At 65.6% G+C, this 14910-nt stretch overlaps 1 protein-coding gene across 8 annotated transcripts in view; it reads right to left on the reverse strand.

Moving 5' to 3' along the window:
* Positions 1–14910, reverse strand: part of Palm (paralemmin) — a 20542-nt gene continuing 5632 nt past the window's right edge. For 3 of the 8 annotated variants that reach the window (XM_077109896.1, XM_077109892.1, XM_077109899.1), the window contains exons 2-9: positions 11434–11485; positions 11212–11292; positions 10943–11070; positions 8763–8913; positions 7511–7532; positions 6560–6622; positions 4880–5011; positions 1–1813 (exon numbers count right to left, since the gene is read on the reverse strand). In XM_077109896.1, the coding sequence (XP_076966011.1) occupies positions 1287–1813; positions 4880–5011; positions 6560–6622; positions 7511–7532; positions 8763–8913; positions 10943–11070; positions 11212–11292; positions 11434–11485 (1156 nt within the window). In that variant the 3' untranslated portion in view covers positions 1–1286. Of the gene's footprint in view, positions 1814–4879; positions 5012–6559; positions 6623–7510; positions 7533–8762; positions 8914–10942; positions 11071–11211; positions 11293–11433; positions 11646–12739; positions 13617–14910 lie in introns of those variants that run through there. The other 5 variants (XM_077109893.1, XM_077109895.1, XM_077109894.1 and 2 more) reach the window with 5 other exon arrangements.

The raw sequence follows: 14910 nt of genomic DNA on the forward strand, positions 1-14910 counted from the left end.
TGGGCTGTTCGCACTGTTTATTTGCTTCTCTGGGAAAGTCGAGAACATCAGGGCCTCATCACACAGAAGCAGAGGGCACTTGAGCGGAGGCTCGCGGCTCGAGGGGCTCGGGCAGATTCGAGGGAGGAAGAGCGGTCCCAGGGCCAGCGCCCAGGCCACCCCCAGAGACGACCCCCCTCCCAGCTGCCGGAGGGGCCCAATGCAGCCAGGACCCAAGCTCCCATCCTGCTCGGTCCCTGCAGTCACCCTGTGGCAGCTGACCGCTGGCCAAGAGGAGGCCCAAGTGCGGGCCCTGGGCTGGAGGCCTGGCCGCCAAAGCCAGCACTCAAGGAGAGGGCTCTGTGAGAGTGGGCACGAGTGTGCCTCTGGGGCTAGCATGGCCGTCCCCGGGCAGGGAGCCCCTGCCACATCCAGTGAGGGCGGTGAGCAGGCTGGGTGGCCCACAGGGTCTCCGGCTCCAGCCAGGGAGACCTCCCAGCCCAGAAATGCTCCAAGCCCAGCAGAGCTGGCAGGTGGGGCGGACTTCTTGGGTATGGTCAGGGGAACCCAAGACCCTGGTCCAAGCAGGCTGGACAGGAGGCCAGGAGCGGCCACTGGGGTCCCCAAATTAGCACCAGGAGGAAGGAGGTCCCAGTGGGGGGGCAGCTCATGTGGCCCTTGTGCAGGGGGCAGCTTCTAGACCCCAGCCTTCCCTGTCTGGAGGTCAGCTCAGGGGTTACAGACCCCTCCCAATGGGGCACATCCCCCAGTCCCCGCCCTAAGTGCCATCGTCCACTGCTGGGCCTGTGGGGTACACGTCAGGCTGAGGGTGTCCAGAGGAGCCGTGCTCCTTTCTAAGACCTCAAGCCCCATAAGAAGCGTGGCCTCACCCAAATGCCCAGGGACGGGGACCAGCGCCTTTGGCAGGGCCCCTTAGAGTCCCACTACCACGCCCCAGGACCCCTCGGCCCCTGGTCCCCTCAGAAACTTGTGGGAGGTGGCAGGAAGGCACAGGCGGCTGGCCACAGGCCACACCAACCAGGACCGCAGTCTGGGGTCCTGGCTGGGGAGAGCAGGCCAGCCCGTTTCTCTGCACCAGTGCACGGCTCGGGGTCCAGGCTGAGGGCGGGGTGTGCCGGCAGGCGGGGCCCGTCCCTCCTTCAGTGAAAGAAAACTCAAGGGACGTGAAGCAACACGCATGTCCTGGGCCCGTGACGTTTGGGTGCAGGGTGGGCAGGCGCCGGGAGGGGCCGGGCTGGCGGGAGTCGGTGTGGAGGGTGGGGCCAGGGTCTGGGGGCCGGGCCGGCTCACATGATAGAGCAGCATTTGCAGCGCTGCTTCTTCACGTCCAGGTCCTGGGGGTCGCTGGTGGTGGCCTCGGGCCCCACCTGGTTCTCCTCCCTGGAGCCTGTGGCGCCAGGGGGCTCTGCTGCGCTGCCATTGGGCGGGGCGGGCTCCTTGGTCTCTGTCGCATCCTCGATGACCACCAGCTCGGCCGTGATGGCGTCCTGCAGACCCAGCACCTTCTTGGTCTCCGCCTCATCCTCCACATTCTGGTAGCCCATGAAGATCATGGTGACCGGGGGCTCCTGGCCGGGCTGGGTGCCTGGCGGACCCGAGGTGGCCTCGCCAGGCTGAGCCTGCACACCAGGGATCTCGCGCCGGGCAGGCGTGGACCGGATTGCCTCCACAGGCCCCCCGGCCTCGGCTGCCCCAGCTGTGGACCCTGCCTCGCTCAGAGCGGCCTCGTCTGCTTTGTGGAGGAGCTCGTCCACCTCGGAGGAGCTCAGTGGGTGGACGCCGTCCTTGGCGGTGCCGTCCAGGGCGTGGACAACTGCACAGGGAGAGACAGAGGTGTGAGTGGGCTGCAACAGGAAGCAGATTCCCTGACGGACAGCTAGCCCTCAGGCTGTGGTCGCAGCCAGCGGTGCACAGAGGAAGATCCACAGCTGCCTGAGGCAGCCTGGGAGACAGGGATGGGACGTCACCATCCTGCATTCTGAAACTGTTCCATATCCTTCAGCCAGCCAGCTCCCCTGCAGTCACCTGGCAAAGCAGGTGACACAGTTTGGACCTGGAACGTCCCCCAAAGGCTCCTGTGCTGAGGGCTTGGTCCCCAGTGAGCAATGTACAGAGGTGGGTCTCCAGGAAGAGGGTGGACCCGTGGGCTCTCCCCGTCACTGGGGTGATCCCCGGAAGGGCCCACAGCTGAAGGGGTCATTGGAGGTGGTGGAAGTTGGAGGGAGGGAGTCCTTGGTCTGTACCCGTCCCCTTCCCTCTCTCCCCCTCTGCCTCACCTCAGGCCCAGAGCAATGGAGCTGCTGACCAGGGGCTGAAATCCCTGAACCATGAGCCAAAATAAATATTTCCTCCTCTCAGCCGTTTTTCTCAGGTAAATTGTCACAGCAACAGAAGCTAACACAGTAGGCCTGGGTTTTTCTTTCCATTGTAAAGATGGCAAAAACGAGAATTTATAAAAGGGAAGTATCTAGCCTCCGTCACTCTGGCAGCCAGGGCTAGACCCGTTGCTTCTGGCAGTCTGGTCCTGGTGTGCAGGGTCCACATCCTGGGGGCAGGAGGTGAGGGCAACAGGGATTCCTGACTCTCCGGTCTCTGGGTGCACGGGGCGGGCCCTGAGTGAGCCGTGGGCCACTCAGTCTTCCCTCCCATAGGTGCCTGGAAGGCCGTCCTGTGTCTCGGGATTTGACGGTCCACACCTCCACCACTTTCCCAACTGTGCTGTGCTCCCTGAGGACCAGGCTTCAGCCCTAGAAGGGCCTGTGGCCATGGGCGACACCAGCCGCAGACCAGAGACCCACACCCCCTCCTAGGAACCAGCTGCCCAGGGTGGCACCTCGTCCTGACCCAGGGCGGGGGTCCTGCACCCGGATGCCAGGAAAGCTCTCTCTAGTGACTGAATGTCTGGGAGGGGTCCCTGCTGCCAGGACAGAGGGTGGGGTGCACCCGGCCCTGAGGCAGGAGGTGAGCCCTAGGCTGCCACGGAAATGATCGACTTCCACCCCCAGCAGGCAGAGTCCAGGGTGGCAGGTCTGGGGTCCCTGGGGGTGGGGCAGAGGTGGGGGCAGGCCATGTGGAGCTGGGGGGTGGGCAGGTGGGAGCGCCTACCCCAGGCCACAGGACCACAGCTGGGGCTGAACCCGGCCTGCACTCATCTGGCACAGAGGCGCCCAGAGTCACAGCTGCCTCCAGCACCCAAGGCCTTGGAACCAGAGCCTTGCCAGGCATGACACCACTCGGGCAGCCCCTGTGGCTCCAGTGACAACGGCAGCGCTGATGAGGCTGAGGACCACGAGCCTCCACCCCACCAGCCGGCACTCCTGAGCCCAGACGGGAAAGGGACGCCCGTGCCACACTCCACGGAGACTCCGGAGCACTTCAGAGCCAAGAGGTGCAGGCAGCCAGGGTCTGCAGGGGACCGAGGGACGCATGGCATGGCCACCTGCAGTGCACTCTCCCTTGGCCAGGGCAGGAGCCAGGGGACACTGCAGCGTACCTACACTGGAGCCGCCATCAGGAGCCTGTGACCCAGCTGCAGCGTGGAGGGCCCTGAGGACCTGTGCTCAGTGACAGCCAGACACACCGGCCACATCCTGTGACCGGTGACAGGAGGGTCCAGAGACAGACTGGACCTGGGAGGGACGGGGCTGCTTGAGGGGCTGGGCGTCCCTGTGGGGGCAGGAGTGCTCTGGACAGGGAGGGTGCTCCCCGTGAACTATCGACCTTCCACGTCTCTCTTCCAAGGTGACATTCCGTGACATGTGGATAGGTCCAGAGGGACGAAGGCTTTCCGGGCCCTCTCCTCCTAGGACCCTGCCTCCTGGTGGCATCCCCGACACCTGGTCCCTCCTGGCCCCTGGAGCACCCTGGGTTAATGCATGACTGTTTTTTGGGGTGCTGGGGATGGGACGAGGCCCTCCTGCCTGCTGGGCCAGCACTGACCACTGGACACCACCCCAATAAGGCACCTGAAAACCAAATCAGATTTCAGCCCCTCCCTGCCACACCTGGGCTCCTGTAGTCCCTCCGGCCCCGTCCCTTGGCCCTCCTCAGGCCTCAGCCCACACTGAGGCCCTGCTGGGCACTCCTTCCTGCTCACTCCTGAGGAGCCCCACCAGCCCCAGTTGGAGACTCCCGAGGCCCCTGTGCATCCCTGGGTCTTCCAGGAGTTTTATCACAATAAAATCACTTCCAGGGTAACCAGGCAGGTGGCACAGGCCTGTCATCCCAGCTGCTCAGGAGGCTGAGGGAAGAGGTCACAAATTCAAAGCCAGCCTGGTCAACATACTAAGGCCCTGCCTCAAACAGAAACGGAAAGGGCTGGGGTATCGATCTGTGGTAGAGCAGCCCTGGGTTCAATCCCCAGAACTGCAAAATACCCACATGAATCAGTTAATTAAAATGAATAAGAGAAGCAGGGCACAGAGCGCACACCTATAATAATCCCAGGGGCTCTGGAGGCTGAGGCAGGAGGATTGCAAGTTTGAGACCGGCCTCAACAACTTAGGGAAACCCTGTCTCAAAATTAAAAAGGTGGGCTGGGATGTGGGTCTCTGGTAGAGCACCCCTGGATTCAATCCCTGGTACCAGAAACATTTTTAAATAAATAAGTGAGCAGCAAATGGGCTCTGGAGGGGCTGGGCCGCACCCCCAGAGCTTGGAAGGGGACTCTCCTGAGGTCCCCTACTCCAGCCGCATGTCTGCAACAAGGTCGGCCACAGCATTTTCTGAGGGAATGACCGTGTGGGCCACAGCCAGGGCAAAGGACCTCAAGCCAGTGGCAGGGGTGGGGGCACTGGGCCCTGCTCCGTGGGCCTCGCTGAGCTGAGCCCTGCCGGGGCCTGCACCGGCTCTGGCTGGAGGCCGGCAGGCGGGGGCGTACCTTTCGTCTCGTCCTCGTAGACCTTGATGCCCTGAGGAAGCGGCTCCCGGGGGAGCAGTGTGGTGCTGGACAGCACCCGGGTCTCCCCCGTCACCTTGTCCTTCTCCACAGTGATCTCAACTGAGTACATGGCTGCCACGAGAGGCACGGGTTATGCCGATCCCACCCTCCCTCGTGCCCTGGGGCAGCCGCCAAGCCAGGGGGGGCAGCGCAGAGCCAAGCAGAGACGGGTGCCGTGCGCCGTGCGGACCTGGCCTCCCCCGCTCCACAGCCTCCCGCGCCTCCCAGTGCCCAGGGCTTGGGCCTGAGTTCCTCTGCTGGGCCTCTGAGGCCCATCCACAGCCCTCGTCCTCCCCCTCTGCACCTGAGTCCTGCTGCCACCAGGCTCATCTCCACATCTGGTGCTCAGGCCCAGCCCAGTCCTGGGCTCCACTCTGCTCCAGGGGCCTCATCCGGGCCCAGCTCTGATGTCCAGGAGGACCTTGCCCTCAGCTCCCTCACCCCCAGAGCCAGGCCCCACTCACCTGCCCTGCATCTGCCCTGGGCTTCCACCCAGCCCACTGCAGGCGCCTGGCCCAGTGGGGCTCTAGCCTCCCACACCCTACCTCCTCCGCAGTCGTCCCACCGTCCACCCTGGACTTGCAGCCACCCCTGCCCTGTCCTCAGCCTTCCTCGCCGAGTCCTCCCAGGGCCCTGTGAGTCTACGTTCTTTGTATCCTTAAATTGTAGAGTTGCCCCCAGTCTGTGTCCCTCCTGCCTGGCATACAGCAGGTACTGAATAATGCTGAACGAGTGACTGTTACTTCATCTCTTGTCCTTGAGTGGCCCAACATCCCTGTCCCTGGACAACGACTTCCAAGGCCACCCACACTGTTGGGCAGGTTATACACTGCACAAAGCCAAGGGCCAAAGGAAAAAGTGGGGGGCACCTCACCTGGGTGCCACAGGGCTGGTCTAATGGGCACAGGCCCGAAACGCGCCCTGCACTCTGAAATGTTCCCCTTGGCCTCCTGCCGCCACGTAGGAGAGCTTCAGCCCCCCCCCCCAGGGCACCGTCACACCCTGGCCCCCTCATAGGGTTTCATTCTCTTCCCAACTCAACGGCTTCTCTGTGTTTTCTCAGGACTTGTCACTGTCCAGGCCTGTTGGGACCAGGCCCTGGGTGCAAGGCCCTGGGCGCTCAGTCCCCCTCTGGCTGGCAGACTGCGCATGGCTCCCCGTGTCTAACCAAAGGACTGAGCCTAACCTGGGCCCGGGGCTGCCTCCAGGATGAGGTGCCCTCTCTCACACGGTCCCGCTGCCCGAGGCCCCAGGGGCCAGTGGGATTTGCAGCCAGTGTCCTCAGCCGTGGAGCGGGTGCAGGCCTGTGCCCCCCCCAGGGGCCACCTTGAGGTTAAGGGGTACGGAAGCCAGGGCACTGGGTTAGAGTCGCCATGCGCGGGGCCTGCCTTCCTGGGGAAGCCTGGCCGGGGTGTGGCCAAGGGCCGAAGCAGAGGATGCCAGAGGCCCACCCCCAGCCCAGAGCCTCAGCCTCAGTCCAGACACCACCCCGGTGACCACTGCCCACTTCCGACCCTTGCCAGGGCAGGTCTGGGTCACCCCTACCCCACCAGGCCCCGAGGACTGAGCTGGGGTCTGGTCGGCGGCAGGACACAAGGCCGGAGCCTGGGTACCACCCACCTGCCTTCACCATGGGGGAGGCTCCGGTGGTCCGCACAGGGGTGTTGGACACCTGTTTCTCTGCTGGGCAGGCAGGGTGGAGAGAGGGCGGAGAGAGAAGGTCACACAGGCCTCCACAGGCTCCACTCACCGCAGGCACATGCACCCAATTCCTGGCCCTCCATGCACTGGGCCCCCAATTCCTGGGCCCCTTCCATGGACTGGGCCCCCAATTCCTGGGCCCTTCCATGCACTGGGCCCCCAATTCCTGGGCCCCTTCCATGCACTGGGCCCCCAATTCCTGGGCCCCTTCCATGCACTGGGCCCCCAATTCCTGGGCCCTTCCATGCACTGGGCCCCCAATTCCTGGGCCCTTCCATGCACTGGGCCCTGATGCACACAGAGCCCCCCCAAAGGGAAATCCAAGTTGGGGTCTCATGTCTCCGCTCCGACGACTTTCACAACGTCCGAGAGGCTGCACGATTCACTTTAACCATCAGTTCTGGGTAGGTCCGGGAGACCCTCTTCTCATGAATAATCAATCCACAACCTCAAGTCAGGCCGAAGGTAGGTCGGCTGCCGACCACGGGGCTGCCCGGGGGCTTTGCAGGGAGTCAGGCCCACTTAAAACAGGCGTTAAAATCGGGGCTGGTGATCCACGACGCACGAGCTTGCGCTCCCTGAACCTAGGGCAGCATCATGCTCGATCCCTGTCCCACACCTGTCCCCCAGCGGCCACCACGTGGGAGGAACGCTGGCTGGACGGCCTCAGCACGCAGGGACCCCCTGCCGCGGCCGGGTCTCAGTCCCGCGGCCTGGGTCTCTGGGCGGGATCCCGCCCCACGTAACAGACCCCAACAGGCCCCCCGCCCGCCCCCCGCCTCCCGGGCGTTGTGAAGCTGAGCGCAGAGACCCGCAGCCAGCGCGGCGCCCTCCCCGCCCGCCGCCAGGGGGCGCGCGCCCCGCGCCTACCTTTGGGCGTGCCCGGCGGGGTCTGCAAGAAAGAGGCAGAGGGTCAGCAGCGCCCGCGCTGCGGCCCGGCGCGCCCGTTTCCCGTCCCGTCTCTCCCGGGCGTCACCTCCCCTGGCGTTCGGGCCGGAAACGTGGGAAATGGGGGGTCACCCGCCCCCGCCTTCTGGTCCCCCACCACTCAGGGCTCACTCCCGCGACCAGTTCTGCGGAGGTCCTCCCTGCCCGGCGGCGGTCTTCTGGCTGCTCCTGGACGCTCACCTGAAAGGCTGCTCATCTTTCCCCACAGTGGTCCTGGGCTCTGGCCCTCCAACCAAGTCCCCCTCTCTCAAGTGGGCAGGGGCCGGCTCCCGGTCTCCAGGAGGAGGAGCAGGCGCTTGGGCATGCCCACCGCCCCTGAAGTTGCTGTCCTGGTCAGGGTCTGCCTCTCCCCAGGATGCCCGCAGGCAGCAGGGGCAGCTTGGAGTGTCTGCTCACCTCTGGCCACACCCGCCTGCAGAACTCCCACTCGACCTCAGATCCACACCCGCCAGCCTCTGGTGGATCACCTGCTCCCTTGGGTCCCACAGCCCCTCTTCCTGGTCTCCCAAACCAGGCATGGTCAGCAGGGAGGGCTGCAGACCAACAGCCCCAGAAGACACAGCTGTAGCTCCCTGGGTCAGGAGCCATACTGACCCCACAAGACAGGGGTGCAGGGATGGAGGCAGGCCCCAGGGCCCTGAGCCCACTGGGTACCCAGTGGTACAGCGTACCCAGCGTACCCAGGTGCTGACCCCGACTCTGGAGGTCTGTCTTAACATGTCTGCTCCAGGGCAGGTCCCAGAAGCCAAGGCCAAGCAGACGGTGGCCTGGGGCCAGGCTCTCTCAACCTCCCTGGGCCTGGGGTTTGCCTCTCATCCAGTGGGACACTGCTCCCACCTGGAAGGGCTGTCCAACACACGGAGCGCCCAGCACAGGGCCAGGGGCTCAGTAGGTGCAATGACAGGGGGCATCCAGCAAGACCCCCTCCCCGTGGGTCTGGCTTCATCTAGGCTTGGCCAACCACTCCCTGAGCCCGTGCAATGTCCCCAGCTAGTATTCTAATAGCTCTTGCATCTTACAGATGGGGAGACTGAGGCTCAGAGAGGCCAACAACGTGTCCCAGGCTGCACAGCTGGGCCTCAAACCCCAGCATCTGCTTGGATCTGTGCTGGGGCCCCTGGGCATCTGCAGAGGAAGGGGTCAGAGCCAGGGATCTGCCCACTCATCATCTCACCTGTTCTGGGCTGCACACCAAGTCCCCCTGGGGCTGCTCCTTGGCTGGGCTTGGGGCCAGGGTCCGGGCTGGGCTGGGCGCTGCCTTGTCCTCTCTCAAGGGGGCAGGGGCCGGCTCCCCATTCTCCAGCACATCGATCTCCTTTTCCAGCCTGAGGAGGGGCAGGTGTGAAGGCCTCTGGGTGCCGGGGCCCTTCTGGCACCTTCTCCCGAGGACTAGCTGGTTTTGATTTTCCTAACAGCACTGCACCTCAGTATTCTCATCACACCACTTGACAGTCGGAGAAACTGAGGCACGGCACAGGGCCAGGGGCCAGCAAGGAGCCACCGGATCTGCCCCAGGGCTGGCTCGGCACACCCCTTCACAGCTGGCTGCAAACTCCCCCCTTTCCACTCAAATCCATTATTTTCCCCACAGGAAACATTCTCTCTTCAGGGACAATGGAAAAAAACGTCACTTTCTGAGAGTCAGGAGATAATGGTACAAATAAACCCAGTGAGAACCAAGCCAGGGTGGGAAGCACAGCGCAGCTCAGGGGGCTCCGCTCAGGCCTGCCACCCACTCCCCAGGCCACCCCCAGGCCACCCCAGGGCCACCCCCAGGCCACCCCCAGGCCACCCCAGGGCCATCCCCAGGCCACCCCCAGGGTCACCCCCAGGGCCACCCCCAGGCCACCCCCAGGGCCACCCCCAGGCCACCCCCAGGGCCATCCCCAGGCCACCCCCAGGGCCACCCTCAGGGCCACCCCCAGGCCACCCCCAGGCCACCCCCAGGCCCATCCCCAGGCCACTCCAGGCCCATCCCCAGGGCCACCCCCAGGGCCATCCCCAGGCCACCCCCAGGCCACCCCAGGGCCATCCCCAGGCCACCCCCAGGCCACCCCCAGGGCCATCCCCAGGCCACCCCAGGGCCATCCCCAGGCCACCCCAGGGCCACCCCCAGGGCCATCCCCAGGCCACCCCAGGGCCATCCCCAGGCCACCCCCAGGCCATCCCCAGGGCCATCCCCAGGCCACCCCAGGGCCACCCCCAGGGCCACCCCCAGGCCACCCCCAGGCCACCCCAGGGCCACCCCCAGGGCCACCCCCAGGCCACCCCCAGGGCCACCCCCAGGCCACCCCCAGGGCCATCCCCAGGCCACCCCCAGGCCACCCCCAGGCCACCCCAGGGCCATCCCCAGGCCACCCCAGGGCCATCCCCAGGGCCACCCCCAGGGCCACCCCCAGGGCCATCCCCAGGCCACCCCCAGGGCCAAGACACTAAGACCCCCAGGGCCATCCCCAGGGCCACCCCCAGGCCACCCCCAGGGCCAAGACACTAAGACCCCCAGGGCCCCCGACCGGCCAGGCTGAATGAAGCAGCCCCAGGGATCCCGCCTCCCTGCTGGGGGGGGGAGGAGGCCGAGGGACCCTCAGCTCACCCAACACGCTAAGCACAGCGCGGCCAGGGTCCCCTCAGTCCCGGACCCCACAGGCCTGTCGTCACCACCCACCACCCAGGGGCAATCCCCCCACATGCTTCCTCTCAAACCAGTCGGTCAGGACTCTGGCCAGCTTAGGTCCAGCACGCGGGCCCTTTGTGCTGGGCAGACTCTCGCCTCTCAGGCCCCTCCCCTGGTGGAGGGGACACTTGGGATTTTGGTCATTTCTCTCCTCCCTGACACATCACTCCTGTCACTCCTGCCTGCCCGGAAACTCCAGCAGGGAAGGACACTGCTCCATCCTGCCCGCCCCGCGCCCCAGGCTTCCTGCAGGCTAGCTGCCCAGGGCCCAGCACCGGCAGGACAACGCAGGGAGCCAGGAGGAAACGGCAGTCCTGTGCTGGGGGCCACATCCGCCTCCTTCCCACCTCTTACACCCGGGGCTGTTGAGAGCCGGTGGGGTCCCCAGCCCAGAGGCCAGCAGGGCAGCCTCAGTCCCCACGGCCCCTACCCCCGCGAAGCCTGCTGCTCCAGCTCCAGGGCTGCCCACGTACCCTCAGGACAGCCCCTCGGGCTCTTCCCTGCCCAGTACCCTCAGGACAGCCCCTCGGCGCTCTCCCTGCCCATGCCTCAGCCAATCTTGGTCCTGGAGCCAGTAACCCTGACTGCTCAGGACCCTGTGCCACCTGACCCCCCATCCCTGGCTCCCACCCAGAGACAGACCCTCCAGCTGAGCCTGGAGACGGAGCCCGGGCACCCACCTGGAGACGGAGCCCTCCAGGAGCTGGACCTTCTGCTCGTCCTCCTGCATCTGCCTCCTCATGTCCTCCCCGTCTGAGGCCGAGGAAGGTGTCCCCTCCAGCAGCCAGCGTTCCCGCAGGGCCTTGGACTGTGCAGCAGGGGTCAGGGTCAGGTCAGGTCAGGACTGGGGTCAAGGTCAGAGTCAGCATTGGGCACATGCTCAAGCTTAGGGTCAGGAGTGGGGTCAGGGTCGCCACCCAGGGCCGCGGCCGAGGCCCCTCCCGCGGACCTTGAGGTGCTGCAGCTGCCGCCTCTCCTCCTCCAGCTGCCGGCGCTTGCCCTCGATCTCCGCCTGCCTCCTCCGCCTCTCCTGTGGGGGGAGTCGCAGGGTCAGCCCGCTGGCCACAGGGCCACGCCCCTCCCCGAGTGAGGATGGCCCTGGGCCTGCCGTCCCGCCCAAGACCCCCGTCCCCCAGTGCCCAGCCTCCCGTCCCTGGTGGGCAGGACTCACTGCCATGGCCTGCAGCCGCTCCTGCTGGGCTGAAGCATCCGCCTCCAGGACCCTGGGGGTGAGACAGGTCACGCGGGTCACTCTGCTTCCACCCGGCCCCTGGTTCTGCCCTTGTGCATGGACAGAGTCTTGCCCCTTGCCCCTCTGGAGAGTGGGTCCTTCCCTGCCCCTCAGAGGCAGCGGTCACTCTCTCAGCCTCTGAGGTCATTCACTCACTGGGCAAACCCTCCAGCGCCCTGGGCAGGGCCAAGGGAGGGACAGCCTGAGAGAGACGCACAGGAGGTGACAAGCCCCGCCTGCCGATGGGCCTGGGCCGGACGCACAAGAGTTCGCCAGACACTCGGTCAGAGAAGGGCACTGCAGGGAGCAGGCTGGAGTCAGGCCAGGACTCTCGCCCACCCAGAGGGGAACCAGGGGAGCGAAGGAGCCAGCAGACGCCCCCGGCCCTGGGTCTTCTAGCGCTTCCCACACCCGGAGCCCAAGAAGGCCCAGAGAGGGTGTGAGCTTTCCGGGCACACACATCGAAGCACAGCGCGGGTCCTGGCTCTGGTCAGGGAGCCTCCGCAGCCGTCTCCAGGGCTGGTGTGCAGCAGGTGCTCAAGAAGCGCACATTGCCACAGGCACCCAGGGACAGGGCTCTGAGCTGCTGGAGGACACCTGGAGAACTCCTGCTCCCTGACCCGACTCTGCCCAGCATCTGCTCTGGCCAGAGAGCTGCCTGCAGTGGGAGCCTGGCGAATGCTGGGGACGCTGATGGCCTGTCGCCTCTGCTGCTGCAGAGCCAGAGCCAGCGCCTGGGGCCTGAGGTAGGGTCCCACTGTTTGCCCCGAGGCCAGCTGCCCGTGGCTGCCCGGGCGGGCCTGGCTGCAGGGGAGTGAGGCGCTGAGGGAACAGACCCCGGACTGCCGTCCTCCCCTCCCAGAAACTGGAGACTGTCCTTGGGCCTGCTGCTGTCCTCGACCCCCTTGGCACGTCAGCCCTGGCGCCCACCAGAGTCCTCCCCAGAGCCCGGTACCTCTCTGGGCCTCAGTTTCCCCATGTGCCCAGGTGGGGAGTGACCTCTAGTCCCAAGACTTCCCCAGATATCCCAGAGTTTGGCCAGGAAACAGTTCCCAAGCCCCACACCTCGCTGGCTCCACCTCAGCCCAGCCTGGGAGGCTGCTGGGGAACAGACAGACGGCCCAGCAGTCCCTGGCCTGACCCCCTGGGCTCAGCTCCCAGCCTCACCAGGACTGTGGAGTCACCCTGCTCCCAGCCCAACAGGTGACCCTGCCCAGACCCTCCCTTCCTGGCAGGCAGCACCTACCACTCCCAGTGATTCCCAGGGGCCCAGCGGAGCTGGCCACGCCATCTGTGGCTTCCCCTCTCCCTCTCGGGATGCCAGGTTTGGCGGATGGGGCTCAGGAAAGGTTTGATCCAGTTTTCTGACTTAAGGTTCTTCCTGAAGGGCCGGAGCAGCTAGAGCTCTGGGCCTGCCCTGCTGTGATGCAGGCTGGGTGACCCAGTCCACTCCCCACAGAGATCTGTCCTCCCTTCCTGCTGGCCCCACATTTCCCTGCACCAGCCCAGGCCTCTACCACCTCCTGCTGCCTTAGCCTGGCCCACTCTCAAACAAGGCAGCTTTTCAAATGAGAAGTAGGCCCTGTCACTCCCTTGCCTAAAGCCTCCTTGTCCCTTCACTCCTAGGATGGAACCAGTATGGAACCTGGCAGGGCCCAGCCTCTGTGCCTGTCCACCCTGCCCCTCCGGCCGGCCCTCCTGTCATGTGGCTCCACATGCTGTGCAGGGCTCATCCCCCAGCAGGGCTGCCTCCTATCGCGTGGCTGGGAACCAGGTCCAGAGGACAAGACCAGAGGTGGCCGACTGGCATCCAGCAGTCACTGTCCCTGAGAGCCACACTGCAGACTCCCTGTCCAGTTCTGATGTAGCAGGCAGAGCTGGGGCGGGGGCCTACCCAGGCCTCCAAGACCCTGATGCACACCGGGCAGCAGGAGGTTGGCAGTCCAGTGCCTGTCCCCACCCTGGCCGTCAGGTGGCCGTTCAGACCGGACACAGGGACGGCTGTACGGCCAGCTTGCCAGGCTGGAGACAAGGCGGGTAGTGTCCTTGCTTGGGCGGACTGTCCCCTGAGCCAGGGCAGGGGAAGGTCAGGCGGGCACAGAGAGGCGCCAGGACACGGCTCCAGGAGAGTCCCGGGAAGTGCATTTCCCCCCTCCAGTCCCCACCCCTGTCCCTATCCCAGACTGCGAGCCCAGACGGTGTGCCCCTGTCCCTCCCTCCCCAGCCTGGGGGCGCCAGAGCCACCCGCCGCCGCGCCCCCGGGCGCCACAGCGGCGGTGATGGATGGAGGGCCCGCGGGAGGCGGTCGCCCTGGCAACGCGCTGTCCCCATGGCAACAGGGAGGCCCGGCACGCGGGGGTGGGGCCAGCGCCGAGCATCTCCGCCCCCAGACGTTGCTGGGGGGCTGCGTGGCTTCCTGACGAGGCCTCAGGGGCTGCCTCTGGGGTGCGGGGTTTGTCCACCCCGGGGCTGCAAGAAGGGTGGGCTTCCCGGCCCCACCGAGCATCTACCAGGAGGGGCAGGATAAAGACAGCCAGGCGGAGACTAGAGAGGCCTCATCTGCACAAACCTGGAAATCAATAAAGGAAAAGGGCGCTGAGCGCTGGTGCGGTAAAGTGAGGCTGTCCTCCTGGGACGCTGCCTCCCGAGGACACTGCCCCGCCTCTTCACCCGTGAGGGACTGAGGCTGTGGAGGGGCAAGGCGGGTCTGCTACCGAGGCCCTGCTCTGTCCAGGGCCAGACACAGCCAGGCGCCCCACGGGGTCTCCTGGAGGCCTGGAGAGGCGGGCCCCATCACAAAGGGTCTTAGTGCCGGAGGAGAAGCTGGTTTCGCTAAAGGCATGAGTATTCAGAAGAGAGCAGCGGCAGCCCCCCGCTGTGTGATCCCAGGCAACCCACTCCTCAGCCTCTGAGCCTCGCCTGCCTCCGCTGGGCAGTGGGCAGCAGCTCTGCGCTGCTGGAGGAAGATGCTGCACCTGGGTGCCCATCATTCGCGTGGGCAGGCGTCCTGTCCGCGCGCTTATTTTAACGGCGCTTGAAGCAAAATCTGGGCTCCAGCGCGGTGCTGTGGGCGGCTCAGGACTCCAGGGTGTGGACTGAGGCTGAGATACTCCAGGCTCCAGGAGATGAGCTAATGGGGACCCAGCCCAGGGATAGCACGCAGGGGCCTCCACTTTGCAGAGCATTTGTTTTTTAAAGATCCAGAGAGGTTATGCAACAGGCCCAAGGTCACCCAGCGGGCAGGACGGCAGTCTGGAGGTGTGGGGGTGTCGTGCGTCTCCCCACAGGGCTTGCCCTGGCAGCAGCGCTAGGCTGGCAAGAATGTGAGGGTCCCATCCCAGGGCAGGCACTGGGCCCAGTGTCCAGAACATTCCTGTGCTAACTGAAAGAAAACAGCTGACAGTGACCTCGGCCACG

The sequence above is a fragment of the Callospermophilus lateralis genome, chromosome 1 (assembly GCF_048772815.1).
Source record: "Callospermophilus lateralis isolate mCalLat2 chromosome 1, mCalLat2.hap1, whole genome shotgun sequence".
NCBI lineage: Eukaryota > Metazoa > Chordata > Mammalia > Rodentia > Sciuridae > Callospermophilus > Callospermophilus lateralis.